The sequence below is a fragment of the Sarcophilus harrisii genome, chromosome 1, assembly GCF_902635505.1.
Source record: "Sarcophilus harrisii chromosome 1, mSarHar1.11, whole genome shotgun sequence".
Taxonomy (NCBI): Eukaryota; Metazoa; Chordata; class Mammalia; order Dasyuromorphia; family Dasyuridae; genus Sarcophilus; species Sarcophilus harrisii.
The window spans coordinates 449,587,336-449,613,006 of record NC_045426.1 but is presented as its reverse complement, the minus strand read 5'-3'; the positions used below and the strand labels follow the sequence as shown (position 1 = coordinate 449,613,006).

General features: G+C 34.2%; 1 protein-coding gene across 4 annotated transcripts; it reads left to right on the top strand.

Annotated features, from left to right (window-relative positions):
- The first annotated feature begins 3 nt into the window (after nt 1-3).
- XKR9 (XK related 9) lies at nt 4-25,452 on the top strand. Of its 4 annotated transcripts, XM_031946270.1 has the most exons (6): nt 4-71; nt 1,848-1,923; nt 3,157-3,238; nt 6,660-7,187; nt 16,933-17,201; nt 24,371-25,452. In XM_031946270.1, the coding sequence occupies exons 4-6, from the start codon at nt 6,916-6,918 to the stop codon at nt 25,000-25,002; spliced, it is 1,173 nt and encodes a 390-aa protein (XP_031802130.1). In that variant the 5' UTR covers nt 4-71; nt 1,848-1,923; nt 3,157-3,238; nt 6,660-6,915; the 3' UTR covers nt 25,003-25,452. The 4 variants fall into 4 exon arrangements, with proteins under 4 accessions (XP_031802130.1, XP_012396730.1, XP_012396729.1 ...); XM_012541276.3 differs by lacking the exons at nt 4-71; nt 1,848-1,923 and adding an exon at nt 125-288; XM_012541275.3 differs by lacking the exon at nt 4-71 and having other exon boundaries at nt 298-1,923.
- The last annotated feature ends 219 nt before the right edge of the window (nt 25,453-25,671 follow it).

The following is a 25,671-nucleotide window of genomic DNA, read 5'->3' as shown; positions in this document are numbered from 1 at the left end:
CCAGCCCGGGGGCGCTGAGCAGGCCGGGCTTCTCCCGCGCCGCCGCCGAGGCAGGACAACGATTGGACGAAGTAGGAACATTACGTCATCGGCTGTTGTGCTGATTTCCTCGAACCCCGCCCCCGGGGGGCTGGGTTGGAAAGGCATGGAAAGGGGCGGGGCAGAAGGATGGGAAGGGGAGGAGGGAGCGGACCGCCCTCAGAGTCAAAGTTTAGCTGGGCGTGGCCACGTGTAGTGAAAGAGAACTCGAGGCTCTCTGATTGACTTTGCTTTGAGTTTATAGAGATGGTGGGTATTTCATTTTGCTGATTACCATAGAATAACAGAATTACAACTGTGATGATTTTGGGGGCGGAGGTTTGCCCCACCTAGCTCTTTTTGTTTTTTTGAGATGGAAAATATCCTGCAAACAGGAATTTTACAAAATTCAACTTAAGTACCCATTTGGGGGGGAGGGGGTTGGTGCATGTTTCAAACCCACTTCTAACCACCCAGGGCTACTCTATGCGCCCCTCCCTTTCACCTTCCTACTTCTCGGCATGGGGTAGGTGCTTATTAAATGTTTATTGACTAATTACTCCTCAAGTGTCTTGGTAGCTGGCATCATAGAAGGAGCTCACATCTTCAGAGAGTATGTGTGCAACAGGTTCCCTTGTAATAGACAAGAAATGTTAATTAGGCCTTTTGCAATCTACCAAGGATGTTCTGTCTTGTTTGTTAAAGACTCACCCAGTTCTCTTACATTTATTGTGACCTTAGTTCAAAATACTGCCTCCCTCCTTAAACGGATGAGGAAAAGGTAGCTGTTGAGGTTCAATATAATTCTTCTAATTGAATAACCATCTTATTTTTAAATGCCGGAAAAATGCTAGAATGCATATTTCTGAAATAGGCATCTATATATATACATATAGATAGATGGTGTTTTTGTTTTAAGTAAGGGTTTAAGCAAGGGTTTCTTGAGTTGACCATAGTGAAAGTCCTGTAGAACTGCAGATTGGAAGAACTGGTTTTCGGTCCCAGCTTCTTCATTGTGATTTTGGACATGAGACATTTTGAGATTTGGTTTGGACTGTGTGATCTCCCAGATTATGAAATTTTATTAATTGAATTATTTTCTTATTTCTCTAGCTTCCTATTTAAAAGTAATCTCTTGGTTAAAAAAAAAGGCATATAAAGTATATAGTCCCACTGTTTTTTAATCTTTTTTTTTTATTTTTATAAATATGGTATTTATATACCAGTTTGCTTAAATAGAATGACAGTTATTTGTGGGATATATAATTTCTTGATGCTTGTCTAAAATATATACTTTTATGGGGGAGAGAGGGAAGAAGAAACCAGATCTGTAATTTCATTAGTATAAGGAACTGCTGATGTGGAAACTCCCTCTATCAATGCTTGTTGGTATCTTCTCTGTAGTTTATGTAGAGAATTGCCTCAAGTTACCCCATCAGGGTCACATAAATGGAGTGTTTCAGACAAAGCTGAGCTTACATCTTCCTGACTTCAAGATCAGTTTTTAATCCACCATACTATTATCTTCCCTTCCCCCCTTTTAAATATGTTCCTTTCTTGGAAAAAGACTTTTTTGAACTTATATAAGATCAAGTTTTCTTGTTGCACATGGGAAGACTAGCAGTTTGTATTTTAATTTTAAAAATTAAATTTAAAAATTAGTTTGACACTACCAACATAGGATTATCGATACAATATTGATGCCAATGGAAATATTTTGGAGAATTTACAAAGTCTTTGGGGTGGTGAGAGTAATATCCCTTTATAGTTCAAAAATTTCATGTTCCATGATTTACTATTCAAAAAACAAAATTATCTCTTGTATACAGCCTCTGATTCTGCATCTCACGACTTAAAAAGAGTGCTTCTCTGGGCTCCTGTTCCCATTTAACAGGAGGGTGGAAGGTATATTAAGAGTTTTTTTTTTTTTTTTTTTCCCTTTATGCTTTCTTTTAAATTCTTCAGAGAGAATTCTTTAATTCTTCATTGTATTTCTCATTTCATCAGACTGTTGGTTTCATTGGTGTGAATGCCCCATTAGTGGTACAGATCCCATCCCATCCATATACATTCAGTTCATTCAACATTTATCCATGTTAGTCAATCAGTTAACAAGCATTTATTAATGTCTACTAAGCACTTGCTGTACAAAAAAGAGCAAAAACAGTTCCGTCTTTAAGGAGGTTCCCCTCCCCCCCAAATATTCATATGTATCTGTTTTTTTGACAAGATTTGAGTAAGTTAATGACCCCTTATCCTTGCTAATATGATCAACCTAATTCTCTTCTGTTTATTAATATCTTTGCTAGTATTTTTAATAGAACTTTTTATACAAAAGTCTTCATTGTTAATATGGTGCAACCTATTCATGCCTACAATTTATCCATTTTCCCTAGGCAAATCATGTAACTTTTCCAGGCCTCAGTTTCTTCATCTGTAAAATGAAGGGGTTGTACTAGATCATCTTTAAATTGCTTTCTACCTCTAAATTGTATGATACCATGATTATATGGCACATTAAAAGTTTAATTAAAATCCCCTTCTGAGAAGTCAGACACTATACTTACTAAATTTTCTTATCAAGAGTTTTTCAAATGCAGTAGAATTCTGTTACAGTAAAATATGTTAAAATTAGACAGTGTGATAGATCTAGAGTCCTGGGTCAGGGAATGAAGATCTGGGTCCAAATACCACCTCTGATGTTGTACAAATCATATAAACCTTTTGAGCTTCAATGTCTTTATCTGCAAGATGAGGATAATATCAAAAGTACCTCTCTGACAGGATTGTTGTGAAGTTAAACAGAAAATTTGTTTAAAGTGTTCTGAAAACTTCAAAGTGCTAAATAAATGTCCATTATTATGATTTCATTGGATGACTTAAAACATACACAAAATAATGTTCCCCGAATCATGGCTGCAAAGTAAAGGAAAAACCAGGCATAAACTTATGTGTATGGTTAGCACTGTTCCCAGCTGTAATTACAAAGGGGTGTATTCTTAATATTGCATATCACAGATTTTATGTCATCAGCAGATTAGACAGTAGAACATGTGACTAACAGGTGATTTGAGTTTCATTTTAGTATTTGATCTTAAAGGCTTATATACTCTAATTATAACTGCTTTAAATTCATAGAAAATCAAATGTGGCCAACGATGACTTTTTTCTGAAGAATTTCTGAATTAATAATGATAAAGAATATTTACATTTGTGACAGGTAAGTCTACATTTGTTCTTTTTATGGTTTAAAAAATGTATTGAACTAGTGAAGATCCTGGTAATTTTTTTTTTTTTTTAAATAAAGCAGAAGTTGCATTATCTCAGATGGACTATGTTCTGTGTGCAAAGGTGGATTTGTTTTGGCTGGGAGCCACATAGTCTGACTGATTCTATTATCTATTTAGTATTGCACCATAGTAGAAATGACGTGTCATTAAAATTCTCCGAAAGCTCTTATGCTGCAGAATTTGATAATTGAGTGTATTTTTCTTAACTATACATTGGAATTATTCCTTAGTATAAGAATTAGAACTCAATTGCTAGTACCTCTCACTAAGTTATACAGCTTCATAGTCATCCCATGTTCCAGTGGCAGTTCTAAAAAGAGCAACTATATTAACTTTGTGTATTAGTTTATTTCCAATCAGATAATTACTTTCTGTGAAACTGAATTAGAAACCTAAAAGTCATCATATTAGATTAGTTTACTTTGGTATTCTGCCAATGCTGCAATTTCCCCTATAGTTTCTAAGAAATTACTCTTCACTTTCTTAAAAGCTATTTCTCATTCAGAGTGGCTAACATCTTTCCTGTGAGGGTCATGCAATGGAAAGTCTTTTTATGGGTACAGAGGTTAAAAGAAATACTCGGCAGACTTCAGTCACAACTGGATAAAAAAAATTATAGTTACATAATATACATGTTGAATTCAAGTGTATTTAGAAACATTAGCTTTACATTTATTGTATTTTCTTGAAGATTTGTTTCAGTTTATAAAATTTAAATGAGATAAGAAATTAGAGGTAAACGAATTTTTTTTTTTTTTTTTTTTTTTTTTTGCCTGTTGTCAAGTTGAATGGTTTGAATATCTATTTCCTTCTGAAAAAGTATTTCCTCTATATTGTTCTTCCCTGGGGTACAAAAACAACCCACACTCTCTTCCTCATCCTCAGATCTACAAATTGATATGTTTGTTCATTTCTTATATTCTGGAAGCCACTATTAAAATTATGTTTCTACTTTAACATTTTTAGAAGAATAATTGTTTCTTTCCCATTAGAAAGGTGGTTTTATCTTTTTTTGGTATATAAAAGGAGTCACATTTAAACTCCAACATTAGGGTATATCCTGGATATATAATGGTGGAGATGGCTTCTGTGATTCCCCCCAGTCAGTCAACAAGTTTTAATTGAGGACCTGCTACATGTTTGGTACTGAGATACAAAAGACATAAATGAAATAATTCCTGCTCTCAACAGTCTTAGAAACTATTATTTATTTATTTTTATATACATTGCTTTGTAATTGTGTTGGAAGAGAAAAATCAGAACAAAAGAAAAAAAAAACTATGGGAGAGGGAAAAAAAAAATAGAAAAAAGAAGTGAACATAGCATGTATTGATTTACATTCAGTCTTCTTATTTACTTTTTCTGGATGTAGATGACATTTTCTATCCAAAGTCTTTTGGGATTGTCTTGGGTTCTATTTTATTTTTACTTTTTTTCTCTTTTTCTCAATAATAATTAATTTTTCTAAAAACATGTGAAGTTTTCAAAATTCATTTTTGTAAGATTTTGTGTTCCAGATTTGTTCTCCCTTCCTTACCTCACCAAAACAATTAGCAAAATGACAAAGGTTACATGTACAATACTTTTAAATATATTTCCTATGTTTGTTATGTGGTGCAAGAAAAATCAGACCAAAATGGAAAAAACCCATGAGAAAGAAAAGGCAAACAAAAACAAAAACAAAAAAGGTGAAAATACTGTGCTTTAATACACATTCAGTCTCCATAGCTTTCCCTGAGTGTGGATGGCATTTTCCATTCCATAGCTATTGAAATTGTCTTAGATTGCCACATTGCTGAGAAGAGTTATCATAGTTGATCACATAATCTTGCTGTTACTGTGCACAGTGTTCTCCTGGTTCTTCTCCCATCACTGTATGTCATGTATAAGTTTGTTGTTGATCCATCATTCTCAAAGAGGACTATTGTTAGTAGAAGGGTATAAAAGGGTGATAGTACGATGTGTTGATTTATGGGTGATTTGGATTTAAGTGAGGCAGATCTGTGCAGACTGTTCTCCAATCATCAGAGTCCAGTGAGTGGCATGACATAGATTAAGACAACTGATGATGGCCCAAGATACATATGCAAGTATATACATTACAAATATATACAATACATATAAATTTAAAGGTAGTAAAATGTAAGATAGTTGGTCAGGGAAGGCTCCAGAAACCTTGCTGCTATCAGGAAAGGTTTTAATTATCTCGTTAAAAAAATTTTTTTTAAATTATTTTTGGAGCTATCTCTTAAAGGGAGTTAGGAATTCTTAGAGGAGCAAATGCATTCTAAGCATAGCAAACAGCTGGTGGAAACGATGGGAGGTGGATATCAATGAACATTAGAAACAGAGAGGACAATTGAATTGTCCATAGATTCCAGGAAAAGGAGCAATGCATAAGAAAGCCAGAAATATGTCAGGGGGTCCATTTATTAAGAGCGATCCATTTATTAAGAGCTTTAAAAGCCAAAGTAGTGTTTTACATTTTATCTTAGAGGGGATAAGGATCTAGTGGGGTTGATAGGAAAATCACTTTGTTAGCTTTATAGAGTATGGATTAGAGAGGGGAGAAACTGGGGAGCAGGGAAACCATTTAATTGTCTAGACTAAAAGCAATGAAGACCTTAACTGTGGTGGTGTCTGAGTGAATAGTAGAGCTGGGTAACTTTTCTGTGAAGTAGCTTCCTCATCTATAAAGTATAGTCAAACCCAATATAATCTACCTCACCAAGAAGTCTGAAAGATTGAATTGAATCAAGAGGGTTCACAAATTATCATATGTTTTGAAATTGTGTCCCACAGTAAAATAGGTTCCATAAGATATGACCAGGAACCTTTGAAAAACTCAAGTATAGTCTTATAATGGCAGGGTTATCCTGGACTTCTTACTCTTACGGCAATGTCTAATAATCAAATTTTACTGACAAATCTTGCTGTTCTAATGTCCACCATATTTTTTAGATCTAATTCCTTTAGACTACTTTATATAGGGATCCTTGTGGCTGCATATTAACTTAGAAAACAACATATTACCATTCCACACATTTATTTTATTTTTATTTTTTGTTAAATATTTCTCCAGTTACATTTTACTCAGGTTCATACTGTACTGGAGAGTCAAATAGGCTAGTCAAGTCTGAACTAGATGGTCTCTGAGATCCCTTCCATCTCTGGAGCTGTAATGCCAGATTTTTTTCTCCCTTCCTTCCTTACCTCACCAAAACAACAAGCAGCATGACATAGGTTACATGTACAATACTTTTAAATATATTTTAATATATTTATATTGCTGATATCAGGATATCATGTTCAAGAGTCTCATGAACTTTCCCTTCTTCTTCCCTTTTTTAGGTGCAGTCTTTTGGGACAAAGGACCGATATCATGATTATTTTGAAACAGACAATTGAATGTTCCACCTCCACATCTAGCTTTCTAACATTAGTTCTTTAGAAAAGATTATAGTTTCATTAATTTTCTTATGACTTAGGTCAATAGAAATTAAAATTTGGTACTACAGTAGAGAACACATTGATATTAATTGTTCACATTTTAAAAAACTATATGAAATAATAGGAATCAGGTAGTCAAAAATTATAGTGTCTCATAATGCAATTTACAAAATGGAATTTTGTGATGTTAGTTCTTGGTTATCTAATCTATGTGGCTGATTTAGTAGTTGATATCTGGGTGTCTGTGAATTTTTTCTATGAAGGACAACATGTTTTTGGTATTTTAACAATGAGCTTTGTGCTCATTGCAGCAGGGGTGGTCCAGTGTTTTAGTTTTATGTGGTACAAAGAAGATTTTCAGAAAACGGGTCAGAAAGAGTTGAGTTGCAGTCTTCTAATTCATTGTTTTCAGGGAGGAATTTTTACAAGGTAAGTTTAAATTTTTAATTATTAACAAACTTTTCCCTCTTTTATTCAAACCTGATTGAAGTTTTTGGCTCATATCTTACTAAGGTAGACAGACATTAAAATGTGTCCACTATTTGCATGATGTACAAAGGTTCTTCATTCCACGTAGCTAGAGCTAACTTAACACAATAGGGTAGCTACAGAATTTTCAAGGTAGATTTATAAAATTCAATTTATGTTTTGATATAGGTAAATTTTTAGTGTGATAAGTTAAAAGTCATTTCTGTTCTGTAGCTTTTTCCTGAAATGAAATTAGAACATCTTTCACTTGAGCTGTAAATATTGTCTGCCTTTTGTATTAATCTGGTAAATAGCCCACCATTTTGAATACAGCTTTCTTATCTAAAATGGAAGTTTAATTAGATAATTTTTAAGGTATGTTTCAGTCATAATAATGACATTATTTACTAAGGAGTTTATTCTATTAAAATAAATACAAAATCTATGAAGATGAGTAACCTACAGTAGTTGATGTTGATCACCTTCTCCTCCTGGATTCTGTTTCCTCCTTGGAATTTCACATCACCACTCTCCTGGTTCTCTGGTCTGTCTCATCATTCCTCCTCAGCTTCCTTTGCTGACTCATCACCCATATCATGCTCAAGGGTCTGTCCTAGACCTTCTCTCTCGGTATTCTAACTCTTGCTTATTTGACCAGTTCCCATGGCTTTAATAATCATTACTATTCAGGTGATTCACAGCTAGATATCTGGTTCCAGACTCTGCCCTGAACTTCACTCTTGTACCTCCAACTGCCTATTCAGTATTTCAGTCTGCTTGTCTTGGAGACATTTCAGACTCAACATGTCTAATGTAAAACTGGTTCTATTTTCTCCCAAATCTGCTATTCTTGCAAACATTTCTATTTCTTACAGAGTCTCTCAGATTTGTACAGTTATCCTTGACCCTTTACTCTCTTGTTCTGTATCAACTGCCAAACCTCTTCAGCATCACTCTTATTTTTCCCATCTTAGTTACTTTCCATCTTAGTTCAGGCCCTTGTCACAAGTCAAATTGAATTACTGCAATAATCCTCCATGAATTGTCAAAGTAAGTCAAGTCAGTAAGCAATTTTTAAATTTATACTATGTGCCAGGCCTTCTACTAAGTTCTGAGAATACAAGAGCAAGCAGAGAGAAAGTCCATGATCTCAAGGAACTTACACTTTCTAATGAGGAAAACAGCACATACAAAGAAGGTGAAGAAGGGTTGGGAGGAGGTGCCCAAGAGGAGGGACAAGAAGCCTTCAGAGTCTGGGGCAGACCCTAGAGAGGAATGAATCAATGAACATGACCAGCCTGAGCATTTTGCTTAAAATGGAGGCTCTGGAAGAAACTGACCAATCAGGGCTGGCATGAAGTTCTGATAGCCAGGAGTGGAACCTGAGGAGCAAGTCACCCTAGCGGCCAAAATGTTTTAAGAGTAGATCTGATCAGGTTACCCCCTTATTTATTTTAATTCTCTCCCTGAAACTCCCTGATTTTTTAAAGGATAAAATATTAATTACTTAATTTGGCTTTTAAAACCTTTTATAACGTGACTCCCCTTCCAGCCTGCCTTGTCATTCCCATTTCCCCTTCCTGCATTCTATACTCCAGCCAGACTGTCTTCTCTTTTCCTCAAATGTATGATTCCATTTCCTTTGTGCTGGTCATCTTCTGTGATTGAGATATATTCCCTTCTCATTTCTGCCTCATTGAACCCCTTTTTTCCTTCAAAGTGTTACTCAAACACCATCTTTTTACATGAAGCATTCACCAGTTTCCCTTGTGCCCTCACTTTCTAACTACCTTGCATTTAGTTTTTTGGCATTTATTGATTGCTTTTTGTATTTCCTGATTTCATTTAAGTTTCAGCTCTAAGTTTCACCTTCTTGAGAAGGTTTTTCCCATTTGGGGTTTTCTTTGGAGCGGTTTGCCATTTCCTTCCCCTGGTCATTTTTATAGATGAGGAAATAGAGGCAAACAGGGTTAAGTGAATCTTGAGTCAAATAGCTAGTAAGTCTGAGGTTGGATTTGAACTGGGGAAGATGAGTCTTCCTGACTTTAGGTCCAGCTTTCTACTCACTGCACAACTCAGCTGCCTTCTACATATAATGAGCATTTAATAAAGGCTGTATATGTTCATCCTATATATATACTTTTATATACGCATGCTCTCTCTTTCAATAGGATAAAATAGCTGCTTTGAGAGTTGCAAAGTATTTTACAAAAATTATATCAATTGATCTTTACAATAATCTTGGGAGATAAGCGATATTATTACCCTCCTTTTACAGATGAGGAAACAGAGGCAGAGGTCAATGACTTGCCCAGGGTTACATAATAGTATCTGAGACCAAATTTGAACTCACATTTGAACTTTCTGATTCTAGGTCCAATGCCCTAGGAGTTGTTTTTTTGAGTTTTATTCTGGTATTTATTGGAGGAAGCACTGAAGATTAGGGAAGGCTTTATAGTGCATATGATATTTCAATTTATCTTTAAAAGTTTATTGAGAAACAGAGAAGGGAGATCATCTCAGGTATTATCAAAGGTGAACGCACATACAGAGGTAGGAAGATGCAGAGAATATTGAGAGTACATATTGAGCCAATATGTTGGCTGCAACATAGAATTTAGGAGAAAAGCAAGAAATAAAGCTGGAGTGGCAGGGTAGTAGTACTAGACTACAGTGGTCCTTGGATGTCAAACACAGGAATTTGAAATCTACTCAGTAGGCAATGTTATTGTTTTTTGTCCTTTGTTCATGAAGATGACTATGACATTAGGAAATGGTGCCTAATTTTTGATAATAATAAAAAAATTCTGTGATTTCTTTTCTCTTGCTTTATTAGATTTAACTTGGAAAAGCTACAAAGGTGGAGCTAGTTTCATTATCTGTCATGGTGCGCTGATAATTCTGTCTTCAGAGAGTCTGAAATTGAAGTTGTTTTTTAGGGAAAAAAAAAAAGAAAGAAGAAAAATCCCCTGATAATTTCCCTGACATTCACATGGAGGTGAATTGGATTTAAGTGAGGGAGGGCACCTCACCTCACCTTCCCTTCCAGAACCATCTGGGTCCAGTGACAAGATATAAATCAAGACAACTGGAGATGGCCCTGGATGTAGTAAGAGATTTTAGCCTTTTAAAGCTAAGGTCTCTAACAGATCTTAGCTTGAATGAGGCAATGCCCAATCAATGATTAAGGCTAGGAAATAGAATAACCACTAAAGCATTTTGAGTAAGGGCATAATTTGGATGGATCTATACTTCAGAAAGTTTATTCTGGCAGAGGTACAGAGAAATAATTGGAGTAAGGAAGGGATGCATGACCTATTGCAATAGTCCATGCAAGCAGTAATGATAATCTGTTGTGGGGTGATGAAAATAAGGTGAGGAAGATGTAAAAGGCAGAACTAACATAAATTGGTGGCAGCTTTAATAGGAGAGTTGAGGGAGAAATTTACATCAAAGATAACCCAAAGTGTTAAAAAGGAGGCAGTAAACATTTAATAGAAAATAGGATAATCCATAGTATAAAAGCATTATAAAAATAAATATGTACGCCAATAAGTAGAGATGTGTCCATTTTAAAATATTTTGCTTTTATATTAAATGACTCAGAGAAAAATAAAAGTTAAGTGCATGATAAGCATTATGAATAGAATAAAGGCAAAGACAGTTTTGCTCTTGGCATTTATGTTTTAATTTGGGAAGACAGTACACCTAGGAGAGTGATGCTCAAGGAGGAGCACTTTGGTTAAGAAAAATGGTAATTGGGGCCATAGGGGAGTAGTTTGACACATCCCTTTCAGAATCTATGAGATTGAACTGAGATAGTGGACCAGTTTAGCCTGAAGCACACCGCAGTTGAAGAGCGTGGCTCCATGGTATAAATTTCAGGGAAATTATCAGGGGATTTTTCTTCTTTCTTTTTTTTTTTCCCTAAAAAAAACAACTTCAATTTCAGACTCTCTCTGAAGACAGAATTATCAGTGCACCATGACAGATAATGAAACTATCTTCACCTTTGTAGCTTTTCCAAGTTAAATCTAATAAAGCAAGAGAAAAGAAACCACAGAATTTTTTTTATTATTATCAAAAAGCATTAATCTTTAAAGGGGCTTACCAAAAAAAATTTTTTTTTGGATCACAACATCTGTAGAAGAAATTAAGATTAAGGAGGATGGAGAAAGACTTTTTGTAGAGAAGTAGAAGATGGGATTTTAGCTGAAACTTGAAGGAAAGCAGGGAAGCCAGGAGGTGCACATGAAGACAGCCAGTGAAAATTCATGGAGTTAGGAGGTAGAGTGTTGTTGCTTCACAGTAGTGGTCCAAAACTATAATTGTGATCAATTGTATTAATCAGAAATCTGAAGTCTTTCAGTGTTGTTTCCTTACATATTTATGCCACAATAGGAAAGTGCAGGGCAGCAAACACTGACGTAAAAAAGGTCATTTAAAAATGCTATCTTAGTCCAAAATATACTTTCCACCTTCATTATTCTTATATCTTCTGGGAAAAAATTTCTAAGATGCCTAATGAATAAATGATTTTTTTTAGGGCATCTTAGCCTAAGTCATACAGTGCTTTGTTTAGAAACACTATTGCTAGTTGAAATTACAAATAATTGGAACCAAACAGACTGGAGAAAAGAGGTATATTTCTCTGTTCTCTATGCCACATTGTGCTTTGACCATTCCAGGTGCTCTCCAAATATAGTCCAAGTGTATTACTACTTATTCATTTAAGCTAGAGGATACAGAAATAGGTAAAGATAAAAATTCACAAATTGGAGTTCAGACTAGCTAGATTAAGAAAATATTTCTGTAACTCTTGTCTCAGAAACTCTCCCCATGTTACAAAGAGAAATTTTCATATTTTCTCCAAGAAATTTGTAAATATATATACCCATTACTATACTGAGATTGAGGACCCCTTTAAAAGCATGAAGTTTACAACATTTGAAAAGAAGGAAAATGAGATGTAAATCATGAATGATCAGCCATTGGTACCAAAGGTATAAAGCATGTAAATATAAAAGATATAGAACTTTTATAGAATTTCATTTATAATATTTATTACAGATTTATTTTATTTATATTTATAATTAAGTATTAATTTGCACTATATATTTAACTTTATACATAATATCAATTTTACATAAATTATATAAAAGATATATATATTTCCAGTGTTACTGGACATATAAGTATACCCTATGTTGCAGTATGAAAGGAACTAGATGGTGTAGTAGGAACATCGGAGTTGAAATATGTCCTCACACTCAAATGTGTGATACTAAGCAGGTCACTTAACCTCTATCTGCTTCAGTTTCCTCAACTGTAAAAATGGTGATAATAATAGCACCTGCCTCTCAGGATTATTGTGGGGATCAAATGACATAATATTTGTAAAGAGCTTAATGCAATGTCTAGAACTTAATAAATGCTTATTTCTTCCCCCTTTTGAAGGCCACTTTCCTACAAATCCAATCTTGGCTCTCTGTTGTTCAAAGTAGAAAGGATTGGGATCCTGACAATTCTTTCTTGCTTGTCATAATCTTATGGTTTTATTAGCAGCTCATTCAGAAATTTTTTTTCTGATATCATAACCAAATTTCTCTTTGTAGTTTGCAACCATTATCTGCAAAGCTTTTAGTATAGTGCTTGGCAGATAGTAGGTGGCTAATAAATGCTCTTTTCCTTCCTTCCTGACCTCCAAGATCAAACAAAGTAAGCCTGATGCTAAAGTAATGCCCATAGTTATCATCTCTTTCTGAATCTTTCCCCCCTAGTATTCCCATTTCCTTCTTTGATTCTCATTTGGCTTGGATTCAAGGCCCAACACCAACATGATTGTTCTCTTCTGTGTTAGTCACCTGTGTAGCCTTCTTAAACTGTGACATTTAAAGCTGAATATAATATTTAATTGTCTGACTAGAATAGGATACTAAGGGATTGTAATTCTGTTATTCTTGGATTCTGTGCATTTCTTATTGAATACAAGATTACATTAGCATTTTTTGATTGCCTTATCATACTCTTGGTTCATATAGAGCATTCATTAAAGTCCCAAGTCTTTTTCATGTAAACTGCTACCAGCCCACATTTCGTACTTGTGCTATAGCAATTTTTTGCACCTAACCCATTGTTCCCTCATGAATTTCAATTTATTAGACTCTACCATATCAAAATCTTTTTAGACCCTTACTCTTTAGTCCAGTGTGTTTGTATCCCTATTAATTTTTAGTGTTATCCTTCATTTTGTTAATTATTTTCTATCTATCCTGTACACAACTTGCTTCAATTTGCATGTTATCTCCCCTATTACACTGTAACCACTTTGTGGGCAGGATTTTCTTTTGCTTTTTTTGGGGGGGGGATCCTCAGCATTTAGCAGAGTGTCTGGCACATAGTGGTACTTATTAAATTTTTATTGATTGTCCTTTGTAGTTTCTTGTTGTGGTGAGAACAGTATTCTAGCCCCTTTACTTAAGCATGTCAAGCTAGTTTTTCTCTAACAGAAAACAAAGCTGTCTCTGGAAGTTAATTCCATGGGGCTAAGGCTCAAGCTGAATCTCCCTCAGTCTTTTATATTTAGCAGATATTCTAAGACCATAAGAGTCACCAATAAGGAAATGAGTGGAAACGTCTATCCAAGATAAGTGTTAAAACTGGTCTTGTAAAATAAATAGCCTTTGAAAGTTACTAAGTAAGCTTCCTTTTACTAATCATTGAATCATTTATAAGATGCCTCATTTCAAAATTTGAAATTACACCTGGACTAATGTTCAGACTGTCCCAATAGATTATGGGCTTGAATTGAATACCCCTCAACACACATCATTTGCATATAAGATAAGTGTGCCATATATTCCTTTCTCCCAATCGTGAATGTCAAATGGGCCAGAGTTGAGCAGATTGCTAAAGTACTCACTTCAATGAACCAAAGAAATTGACATTGAGTCATTCATAAATACTTTTTAAATCTAGCTATTCAACCAATCCTGAAGCCATCTCATCTTACTCTTGCCTACCCTGCATCTCTCCAGCTATTGAAATACTTTATCAAATATTTTGTTATTGTTTAAGCTAGAGCACTATACTAATTTGATAGTTTAGTACTAGTCTTAGCAGTTTGCCATAACCTATTTTTCTTAAAATCTTACTGCCTCTTAAGAAAAAGAATTACCATGAATTAAAAAGTCAACAACAAATTGAAACATTTTCAAAAACAAAGACTATGTATGAAAGTGAATTTATTGTAGTTTATTTTTAATGTGGTAACATCAATATTATTACCTTACTTGTCTTGTCTTCCTATGAACTGTTTTATTGTCTATGTATTTTAAATATTATGTCAGTTCTGTTTTTTCTTGTTTTTGTATCATACTATGTTATTCCATAACTTTCCCTTTCACTTCCTCTATGCAAATAAAACCCTTATTTGTAACAATATGGAAAATAAGTCAAACAAATAAGTTGAAAGAAATAAATGTATTTTATAGATAATGTGTGAGGATCTGTGTCTTATCTTTACTAGTTTACCAGCGGTAGGAGACATGCTGAATCATTAGTCGTCTGGAGTTGTATTTGTTTATTGCTTTGATTAGAGTTCTTAAATCTTTCAAAGTTTTTTTTTTTAAATGATGTTGTAGTCTATCATATAACTATTATATAAATATTTCTCATAGTTCTGCTCATTTCATTCTGTATCAATTTATACAAAGCTTCCCGGGTTTCTTGAAATCTGTGCCTTTCATTATTTTTTATGGCATAGTAATATGCTGTTCCATATCATAATTTGTTTATCCATTCCCCAATTGGCACCGATTTCCATTTCTTTGTTATAATAAAAACAGCTGCTATAAATACTTTTGTACGTAGAGATCTTCTCTTTCTTTCCTTGATGATTTTAGGGTATAGGCATTGTGTGTTAAAAAGCACACAGTTTAGTAACTTTGGGTATAGTTCAAATTGCTTTCCACAGTTGTTAGATCAATATACAGTTCTACCAGTCAGCCAGTCAGTAAACATTTATTAAAAAATACCTACTACATGCCAGGCATTGTGCTAAGCCCTAGTGATGCAAAGAGAATTAAAAGACAGTCACTATTCTGAAAGAGTTTAGATTCTAATAAGGGAGACAGCATTCAAAAACTATTTATGGAGAAGCTATGTTATAGAATAAATTGGAAATATAATTAACAGAAAGAAGGAACTAGAATTAAGGGAGGATTAGGAAAGACTTCCTGTAGAACATGATTTTGAAGGAAGCTAGGAGATAGAGAAAAAGGAAGAGAGCCTTCTAAGAATGGGGGACAACCAATGAAAATGCTTATAGTCATAACATGGAGTGTCTTGTTTATGGGACAAGAAGGCCAGTGTCATTGGATGGAAAAACCATTGTGATAGGGTGTAAGGTGTAAGAAGATTTGAAAGATGAAGGCAGATTATGAAGGGCTTTGAGTAACAGATAACATTTGATACTAGAAGTGATGTGGAGCCCCTAGAATTTATTGAGTAGGGACAATCAAACTCATGCTTTTAAAAAGATAACTTTGATAGCTGAATAGAAGATGGACTCAAGTGGGGACAGACTTGTGTTAGGGAGACCAAACAGCAGGCTCTTACAGTAGTGTAGGAATAAGGTTAAGCAGAACAGCACCAGGATGGTACCAGTGTTAGAGGAGAGAAGGGAGTATATAGAGATGTTTTAAACATGCAAATTACAGGACTTGGCAACAGATTGGATATAGAGCAGCAATGGGGGCCGGTGAGAGGGAGTGAGGAGTCAAAGATAACATTTAAGTTGTGCATCTGACTGACAAGGAGGATGGTGCTACCCAACACATTAATCGTTTGGAAGAGGGGAGAGTTTTTGAGAAAAGATAATGGGTTAAGTTTTGGACATGTTGAATTTAAGATGCTGTCTGGTTTGGGATATCTGATAGACTGGAGGTCAGCAGAGAGGTTAGGACTAGATAAGTAGTTTTGAGAATCATTAGCATAGAGGTGATAAATAAATCAATGAGCACTAGTGGGAAAAACAAGCCAAAGAATCTAGAGAGAGAAGAGAAGAGAAACCAGGACAAAGCCTTTTAAGATACCTCTGATACCACTGGGGAGTGACTTGAATGAAAATCTAGCAAGGGAGACTGGGAAGGAATGCTCTGATGATAGGTGGGAGGAGAACCAGGTGAGAGTGATGTCCCAAAAAACTGAGAGGGAAGAGTATCAAGGAAAAGAGGGTGATCAACAGTATTAATGGCTTCAGAGAAGGACTGAATAAAGGCTATTTGATTTGGCAGTTAAGAGATTCTAGGTAACTTTGGAGAGAGCAATTTTGGTTTAATAGTGAAGGTTGGAAGCCAGAATGTAGAACGTTAAGAAGAATGAGATGAAAGGAAATGAAGGAATTTATTGCATATATTCTTCTCAAGAAATTTAGCTGAAGAGTGTGCCCTTTTATATTTCAGGGAATATACCTCTTAAGCACATTTTTCTACCATTTCTTTTAAGCTATTTATTTTCTTTGCACTTTTTCCTTCCCAAACTCTATAATTTCATTTTTTATCTCTTGCTTCATTTCTTCTATGCATTTTTTGTAGTACTTGTAGAGACACTATATTTTCTCTAGGGCTTTTTTTTGGAATTGTTGTTGAATTAATCCCTTATTTTGGCTTTTTACCTCTAAAGCTTCATATTTGTGTATTTACAGGTATTGGTTTGCTTTGAGAAAGGGATTCTATTTGGCTTTCCAATGCAGCAATTCAGATGATCTCTCTGGTGGGCCTACCTTGGCACAAGACCCAATGGACTTATCCATTCCCAGTAGAGAAGAACCAGCTGATCCATATCAAAAAGTGTTAAGTGAAGTGGCTGACCTGAGCATGCTCAGGTTATTTGAAATATACCTGGAGGCCTCTCCACAGCTCATGATTCAGCTTTATGTCCTGATGGAATCTAATCAAGCTGACTTCAGTCAGGGTAAGCTTTTCTGGTCACTGTAGAGGATGTATACTTCTTATAGAACTCCCTGACTTACATACAATATTTTCTTTGTCATATTTGTACACATTTCTAAAATGTTTGATTTTAAAGAAATGTAATTAGTATAACAGTGGTGGGAATACTGAATACAAAGCAGCATAAGTGAGGGCAGCAGGATAGGTCAGTGGGCAAGGGCAGCTGAAGGGCCTAGCTGCACTGGGCATGAGGAAGATCTGGTTTGAATCCTAACTTAGACATAGACTGCATGGTCCCAGGCAAGTCACATACATCCCAGAAGTTAACATACATACATGAAGTTCATGGTAAAACTTACAGCACTATGTAAATGCTAACTATTCTTACTAATGTCTGTTAAATTAAATTGTATTCTAACAGTGTCTTTGATGTGCAGCATTGTTTAGTGGGGCAAGAGGTATGTTTTCCAAACCTGTTTTAGTATTTAGGTTCTTTAAGTCCCAATAGGAACTAAGAGTAGGACGATGAAGTGGGCCTGTCTGATATCTATAATTGTATCTTCCCCTTGGTGCTTTGAACTGATGACCCAAGACTGGATTGTTTCGAATCCGATTGCCAGTTTTGTAAATCAGGAGTTGAAAACGTAAAGTTCACAGGCTAAATTGAGTTTCTTCATTCTGAGTCTATGTGATTGTTTAAAAAATATTTTTATAGTTGCTTTTCAATATAATTAGTTTCCTTTGTAGTCCCATATATTTTATTTTATGTATTTAAAATCATTATTCTGAGGAGTCCATTGACTTCAGTATAATGTTAAAGAGGTCTGTAATACTAATAAAGTCAAGAACTCTTAGGTGTTTCTGAATGTTCCATAGTATCTGGATAAATCTTTATTTAATTGCTAAGAATCCAGTGATATTTGTGGTTTTTTGCAGGATTGTGTCCTCATTAATTCAGCATTTACTATGTCTGGAGCATTTTTCTTGTTCTTGGGGATTAAAATCCAAAAATGAAACATTTCCTCAATAAAAGGAATATTTTTTTCCCCCAATAAGGAAATAATGTATATGCAAATAAAAATAATAATGGTGATAGCTAGGGTTTATATAACACTTTAAGGTTTTTAAAATACTTTACATATATTTTCTCATTTAGCTTTATAGTGCAAGGATAACTAAAGAGAGAAAGTGCTAAAACCTGGAAAGATCATTAAAGACTTTCTCTAGGAGGTGGCATTTAATTGAGTCTTGAAAGAAGATACTGAGGGTTGTAACCTAGAGCAAGAAGTCATTTTGACTGTGACTAGTAGGGTATTACATCTGATACAGAGGAATTAATTAATGAATAGATTTTCCCATAATATGAAGGGCAGAAATGTCCAGGTATATAAAGTAAATGTGGTGATAATCTAAAATACTGTTATAATTTTATATGTTTATAATATCTTTGATTCATATGATTTCCTTCAAACTCTTAAAAAAATGGCACAAATGAACTTACTTAGTACTTCTTATTCATCTTCTGCTGAGGTTCTCACTCTTCTACAGATTTTTCTCTTAAAACTTTACAGAATTACCAGGAGGTAGATAATGTAGATATCTGTTACCCACTGATTGAATGAATGTAGAACTTAGATGAACCTGTTATCTCATCAATATGGACATTTTCTTCAGTGATTTGAGAAGAACTTCTCAAGCCCATTCATTATTTGTAGCGCTTGTCCATGTCCTTCTGTAATTTTAGACAGGGGTTTTTTCCTACTATGTTTTCTATGAATACTAATTGGAGTATTTGGGCAGTGCATTTATAATTCCTTGCTATTGCTATATATCACTGCTTTTTTTTTTGAACACACATTTTTGATGACATCTTTTACTCTGATTCTTCATAATTTCTTTTTTGTTTTGTGTATTCAGTGCACATCTACCATGCACCTTTCTACTGATCTCTGAGTGACATTGGCTTTTAATTCTTTGACTTATAGTGTTCTATGACTTAAAACCATACAACAATACTGATAAAATATAGATATTGAAAACATGAATCTTAGTTTTAAGAAGAAGTTTGGGATCACTAAAAAAGTTTTGTAACATGCCAAAGGCACTCCAATCTTCTCTCCACATCCGATTTTAAATTTTTGGCCCAATATGTTTACTTTCAGTGATAGGCTAAGATATCTTTTACTGATGGATAAGCTTTTTAGGTTGACCATTATAGTAAAAGTCATTCCCCTGGACTTGGCAGTAGACATTCTTAATCTCCTTTTTTTTTTCCTGTGTGGGTAGTTAGATCAAACTTTTTGAATTGTTATAAATCTGTCCCAGGAGGCTTTTCAATTTTGCAATGTTTGATACAACCAATTCAAGATCATATAAAACCAAAAGCATTTGGAGGGCCTTACCATATATATGAAATGCTTTCCCCCATGACAGTGGCAAACAAATATACTTTAGTTTTGTTCCCCACCTGATTCTAATGATCATAGTCGTTGCAAACATGTTGCCTTTGTTGTTCTTTCAAAGAATAATAATTTTAATTATGCACAGGAGTCTATTGAGTCAAAAGATATTTTTAGATGAACAAATTAATATGTATGCTAAGATTTTTATTCTCTACATTTGTAGTCAGTCATAAAATGATAAAGATATGTTTTCCTGTACAATATTGCCTATAAATGTTGCTTGTTCCCTTCAAGTTTCTTTATAAAGGATGTTCCCCATGTGTTTATATTTACATAAAGATTTTGTATATATAGGAAAGTAGACTTATAGAGTAGTAGTTGTTGATGTTCTCTTAGACACAAGATCTGAGAATTTTTCCATTCTTTTGGTGTATTCTTCTCTATTAAATAGTTCTAACATAGGTCGTCTTTATGTATATTTAATCTAATGTACTTTCTTTTTCCATTTTTCCTTCATTTAATGCCATTTATATCTTTTTTATAAGCACATTTTGATACTATAATATTAAAGGCTTAAGTATGATGGCTCCACTGCCTTGATGGTCAAAAGTTTGTTGAAAAACAGTTAATTTGCAGATCTTTTCCATTTTCTCCCCCACCCACCATTTGTAGTCCATCTAATTTCATCCTTAAATGTCTGCAAAATGGATTTGTATAATTGAATTTTTCTTTAAATTGGTTTTGCCCTCACTGTTTTTCTGTTTTGTGAGGTGGTAACTATACATAATCTTCTACTGCCCTCTGTTATTTTTATTTTATCTCTCGTTTTTAATTGCTGCTTTTAGTTGTTTATATTGAAGTCATTTACTACCTCACCCTGTAATTGAACTCTACTTTATGACAAGGAAAACCAAGCAAAAACATTTTCTATAGACTTCTTTTCTGATAGTATATACAATATTCTGTCTTAGTGGTCCCCACTCTCTCTGGAGGTTTGTTTCATTATTTTTCCCCCAAGATCTTCATTCTTCCTTCTCCTTCCCCACCCCAGTATTCAGAGTTTCACTATATTCTGATGCTCTTTTAATTTATATTGATAGAATTATTATATGTTTTATTTTCTTGGTGCTGCTTCTTTCATACAAATAGTTCATATAAACCTTTCCATATTTCTTGGAATTACTCATAGTTATAATGTCATATTGCTCAATAATAATAAGTTACATTTATATGTACTCAAATACTTTAACATACTAGCCATTTCCCCAATTGAGGAGTACCCATTTTGTTCCCAGTTTTTTGCTATCACAAGTAATGTTGCTATGAATATTTGGGTATACATAGCCTTTTTTCTGTCATCTTTTTGGAGTGTTTTCACTAGTGAGATTGATGGGTTAAAGGATATAGATCTTTTAGTCACTTTTTAAAATAAAATTACAAATTGAAATCCAGAGAAGACCATTCATTACATGTGTTATTTCTACTAGTTATGTGTGTATTTCTCATGGCTTCAAGGTATGGCTGCTTTTCTTATATCTTTTTTGTCACTTTGAATGGAGTGAGGTGAAAGTTGAGATGTTTTAATTTGCTTATTTCTTACTATTTTTGATTTATAGCATTTATAGCATATATATGATTGTTTATACTTTACAAATCTTTTGAAGATTATATTCTTTGAACATTTATCTTTTGGGGAATTCTTTAAGATTTTATAAATGACTTTAGACTAAATCAGTATTGTTCTACCATGTTTCTGCTTGATAAAGAAGTAGAAAATGAGGAGATATTAATAAACAGTGACATGGTGAAAAGAACATTAGGTGATGAATCAGTTAAGTCCCAGTTGAGCTCCACACACTTGCTTCAGTGTATAACACTGGGCAATTCAATGAAAATTTCTGAGTCTATTTTCTCATCTTTACTGTTGAAATGCTTCAGTGACTCATTGACTTGGGGACAGATCATAAGCCACCTATGTTGTTTCACCCTAAAATTTTTATCTGTGTTCTATATATCATTCACAGAGAGCCTTATCTATTATGATCTCTCCTATGTCTGGAGGCCTTCTGTAGGTACAAGGAAAATAATGTTTTAATGTGTGCAAATCATTCTTTTTTTTTTTTTTTTGCTATGTGCATGTGCTTAGTCTATTTACTTTTCCATCTTATGTACCATCTTCTGAATATCATCTTTAGAACATAATATTCTTCTTAGTTATGTTCAAGGCACCATCTGTGGTTTTCTTATATCTACTATTTATCTTTCCTTTCCTCTTTAAGTTGCATGTAATTTTGATTCTGTCAAGAATGAAGAATTCCATTAATTTTAGCCAAGTAGAATCATCAGAAGAATATTGGTATTGAAAAAGATGGATTTTAAATTAGAGAGTAGTCTGGGAAAGTGTAATTCCAATTTAATCTGGTCTGCTGCCTTCTTATTTAAATTGTCAACAAGCATTTATTTTGCTTTGCAACTTATAGACATTGAGTTAAGTCCTGGGAATACAAAGAAAGGCAAAAATAAACCTTTTCCTTTAAAATCTCATAGTAGATTATTTTTATAAAAATACTGATGGATCTGTTCCTTTTTTTTCTTTGCGTTTGCCTCTTGTTTTTCTTCCAATTTCGTCTATAGATATTTTTCTAGATCTCGCCCCCCCTTTTATCCTTTTTTGCCACTAAGATTTTGCCATTTATGCAAAATGGACACCCTAATGCTTGTACTTCCCATCACACAGAATTGGTGAGAGGAAAGCACTATGTAAATCTAAAAGTGCCATTTGGATAAATGTGAATTGTTCTTATTTGGACTATGGAATTAATTCTGTTCAGGAATCCATTGAGTACTGAAGGGGTGAAATAAAAGGAAAGGGCGTATACTCATCAAAAGTGTCATGTCATGGGAAATTCTTCCCAAATAAAAGAATTTTTTTTTTTGGGGGAAGGGGATATTTGTTTCTTTTTTTATTATAGCTTTTTATTTACAAAACATATGTATGGGCAATTTTTCAACGTTGATCCTTGCAAAACCTTGTGTTCCAGCTTTTCTCCTCCTTCCTCCGACCCCATCCCCTAGATGACAGGTAATCCAAAAGAATTTTGTTTAGGCAGTGAAAGTTTCTAGTTGTTGTGATGTAGAGATAGCATTGTACTGGAATATTACAAAACCTCTTCAATGAAAGCCACAAGAAATTAATCTAACCACCTGCAATGGAAAAAGAACACAGATGAAAAACTAATATAGTCCTCATGAGGACACAGATGAATGAGAAGCAACATCACATTTCTGAATTATACAGTGCTTCCAGTGATTCTAAATCCTTTGTTCTTGTAAAAGCTCATACCAATATTCTCCCAGTGGTGCCATATAACTATGAGTCATGGAACCACCATGATCTTAAAGGAATCAAAAATTACATGTAACTGAAGGGAGAGTGGAAAACTACCTGGTGGTATTAAGTAGGTTGCAGCATCTTGCTAATGATGATTTGCCCTTGAATGGGAGTGACATGAAAAAAATTATCAGTTATAGATAGCGAGTTCTTTAGAGGTTGGCCAGCCAAACAGTCATATTTCACAAATGAGGAAAAACAAAGAATAAGTATAATCAGAAAAGGAGATATGTTGTCATTGTAGTGAGATTTAGAGACAGCAGATGAATAAGCTTACATAGTACATTGATACACCTATATTAATAAAAAGAAACAAAGTAGTATGTTGGTCCATTGGATGGAAAGACATGAATAAGAATTGTATACATGGAAGAGAACGAGTCAGGTTCAACCTAGATTAATAGAGGGAGTGAGAATAAATTCCCTCCCACTGATGAAATCACAGATCCATCAAGTGTCAAAGAATTTTTTTTTTATTGTCTAGGTGAGAAAATGAGGGCCTAAATGAGGGGAATGAATGTGAGAGCATTGAGAAGGACCACGAACAGTTCTAACTGTTCTAACAACTGATTGGGGGAAGAAACAATCAAAAATGATGCTGAGGTTAAAGATAGTGTATCTAAATTAGGGTTCTTAACTTGGAGTCTATCAACTTATTTTAAAAATATTTTATAATTATATTTTCATATAGTTTCCTTAGCAATGCTATGTATTTTGTCTAATGGGGTTAAAAATAACTTTGAGAAGAGGGTCTGTAGTTTTGATCAGACTGACAGACGATTCCATAATACCCCCAAAGAACTCTTCATTTAGATGACTGTGTGTGCAGAAAAATTATATCTAATGGAAATCATTGAATTGTAAATAAGTAATTACATGTAACCTTTTTTTTTTTTTTTTTTTTTTTTTTTTTTTTTGTAATGAAATGAGAACAATTTAGTAGTACTAAGTACTTTAAGAAGAAACCGTACAATTCAGATATCTCCATACAAGGGAAGGGAACACATATTTTATTAAATGTTTACTTTGTGTCAAGCATTGTACTAAGCACTTTACAAATATTATCTCATTTGATCTCCATAACAACCATAGGAGTTAGATGATGTTATTTTTCTTCCCATTTTACCGTTGAGGAAACTGTGGCAGACAAATTGAGAGTTTTGCCCAGGGTCACACAACTAGTGGCCAGTTTTGAACTTACTGTACTTAATTGCCTCAAGGATCACAAGTTCTTTGTGAACAGAAACAGCATATCTACCTTGTTTATTCTTGTATCCTTTGCAGTGTTCAGCATAGTGTCTTGCACATAGTAGGCACTCAATATAATATTAGTTAAATTAATTAACATTATAACTTTTCCATGATGAGAATTTGTTTTGTTTTATTTTTATTTTTTAGTTGCTGCTATTGTGGTCTCTTGCTGTGCTGTTTCCTGGTCAACTGTTGATTATCACATTGCCCTAAGAAAATCTTTACCTGATAAAAAACTCCTCAGTGGATTATGTCCCAGATCAACATATCTCCTGTATAAGCTATTTACATTTGTATCTTGGATACTCAGTGTTGCTCTTTTAATCCTGCGAAATGTTAAATTGGGCTTAATTCAGCTATTTATCCTTTGGTTGTCAGGCATAATATGGGCTTGTAAACAACAAACTTCATTTTGTACCTCCAAATGTATGGAAATTTTTTACAGAGTAGTTGTTGGATTTGTTCTGATTTTTACGTTTTTTAATGTTAAGGGAGAAAATACAAAATTCTCTATGTCTGCTTATTATGTCATGAGAGTGCTGTTCACATTGGGGATCTTGGTTATGTTTTGGTTCTGCCCGCCACCTGATGAGCATCAAGACTTCTTTAGAGTTATCACCATTATCATAGTTGTAACTCTTCTGATTGGAATTTTTTTTCTTATTATTTATTACACTTCATTTCATCCCAACAGAAATAAAGAAAAAGAAATATTTGATGAAATAGATGCAGGGACACCACCAAGAGCCTGTAGAATAAGACATTTCCTAATGCAATAACTATGTTCATTTATCCATTTTTTGGGATGTGTTTGAATAGTTTGTGTTTCAGGGTTTTCAGGAGTTCCAAGTGAGGAAAATTAAGCATGCTTTGTTTCACTTTGAGAGTTATGAGGATGTAATAGCACTTAGAAGGGGCTTCTCACTGAGACGTGTGGTAGAAACAATTGTCTAAAGTCAGCAAGTCATCCACCCTGTTGGTCTCATCCTGGAAGAAATTTCCAACAAAAGTGTTTACAGAAATTGATAATTTATCTTTTGAATTGTTTACTGTAAGAATTTGCATTTCATAGTAAGTGAAAATAATAATTGTGAAGTAATGAGAATATGTGTGTTTTTGTAATTATGTACAACAAATAAAATTCCACTTTGTTTTCCCAGGGCACAAACTACTTTCTGGGAGTTTTGAGCATGTTGTTGTGGCCAGTTATTTCAATTGTTTCCAGCTGGAGTGGTTTGCCATTTTTTCCCCCTCAGTTCATTTTATAGATGAGAAAATGGAGGCACATAGGGTTAAATAACTTGCTCAGGGTCACATAGCTAATATCTGAGGTCATATTTGAGCTCAGATCTTTCCTGACTGTAAGCTTAGCTCTGGAGAACAAGATACCTCCTAATATCTTGACAAGTGTTATAGGGCATTTGGGAGCATGGGAAGAGCTTCTTGGA

Coding starts and splice junctions, on each gene's coding strand:
- XKR9 (XM_031946270.1), top strand. CDS start 6,916: ATGCAATTTACAAAATGGAATTTTGTGATGTTAGTTCTTGGTTATCTA. Junction 7,188..16,932: donor CAGGGAGGAATTTTTACAAG/GTAAGTTTAAAT, acceptor GTGTATTTACAG/GTATTGGTTTGCTTTGAGAA. Junction 17,202..24,370: donor TCAAGCTGACTTCAGTCAGG/GTAAGCTTTTCT, acceptor TTTATTTTTTAG/TTGCTGCTATTGTGGTCTCT.